This window comes from Chaetura pelagica, unplaced genomic scaffold, assembly GCF_000747805.2.
Source record: "Chaetura pelagica isolate M959 unplaced genomic scaffold, ChaPel_1.0 scaffold350, whole genome shotgun sequence".
In the NCBI taxonomy this organism is placed as follows: Eukaryota; Metazoa; Chordata; class Aves; order Apodiformes; family Apodidae; genus Chaetura; species Chaetura pelagica.
In genome coordinates, this window is record NW_009951818.1 from 933,111 (window position 1) to 934,138 (window position 1,028).

At 64.6% G+C, this 1,028-nt stretch overlaps 1 protein-coding gene across 1 annotated transcript in view; it reads left to right on the top strand.

Moving 5' to 3' along the window:
- The window catches only part of MRPL2 (mitochondrial ribosomal protein L2), a 2,053-nt gene extending 1,265 nt beyond the window's left edge, over positions 1-788 (top strand). Inside the window, exons 2-4 of the mRNA XM_010008711.1 lie at positions 3-113; positions 412-485; positions 576-788. Coding sequence (XP_010007013.1) covers positions 3-113; positions 412-485; positions 576-788 — 398 coding nt within the window. The remainder of the gene's footprint in view (positions 1-2; positions 114-411; positions 486-575) is intronic.
- Positions 789-1,028: the final 240 nt, after the last annotated feature.

Here is a 1,028-nt window from a genome sequence, read left to right on the forward strand (position 1 = left end):
AGTGTCGGCCAACGAAGGGGACGCCTACCCGCTGGGAGCTCTGCCCGTCGGCACCCTGATCTGCAACCTGGAGAGCCACCCCGGGAAGGGAGCGCAGTACATCCGAGCGGCTGGTGCGGGGCAGGGCACGGGCTGGGCTGGGAGGGGAGGGAGGGCACCACGCTGGGTGGGCAGTGACAGGGAGTTCCTGTCCCCTCTTCCCCGTGTCAGGGGGCAAAACAGCCCCCCAGGGAGGTGGGGGCAGGTTTACTGCGTGGTGATGCCTCGAGGCCCTGTCTCCGGGAAGAAGGGTGTGAAGAACGATGGTGTGGGGCTTTGGGGAGTTCCTAGAAGGAGGATGTTCTTGCCATAGGGAGGGATACTTTGTATTGCCGCTCAGGGTCGGTCCCTCCTGTTTTTTGCCTGCTTCAGGGACCTGTGGGGTGCTGCTGAGGAAAGTGAACGGGACGGCCATCGTGCAGCTGCCCTCCAAGAGACACATGCAGGTAGGGAAGCCACGCTGACCCTGACCTGCCTGCCCGGGCACGCAGCTGTGCATTTCCAGGGAGGCCCAAAACTTCTTCCTTGTCCCCCAGGTGCTGGAGACCTGCGTGGCCACGGTGGGCCGCGTGTCCAACGTCGACCACAACAAGCGGGTGATCGGGAAGGCGGGGCGGAACCGCTGGCTGGGCAGGCGCCCGCACACCGGCTTGTGGCACCGCAAGGGGGGCTGGGCGGGCCGCAAGATCAAGCCCCTCCCACCCATGAAGAGCTATGTCAACCTGCCACGGATCGGGGCACAGGAGTGATGTTGAGGGCCAATAAAAGTGTTCTCCACACGACTGCTGTTGCGTTACTGCTGCCTTCTCTGCGCGGGTGCTTTCACCACGGGACAGTCCCGGGGGGGGAGTGGGATGGGCAGGAGAATGAGTGGGTTTGTGGGCTGCCTTGGCTGGAGGTGCGTGGGGGTCTTGCTGTTGTCTTGCACAGCTGGTCGAGCCTGACTGCGGGGCAGCCAGGCTTCTCCCCCAGCCTCCGCTTGTGGAGCC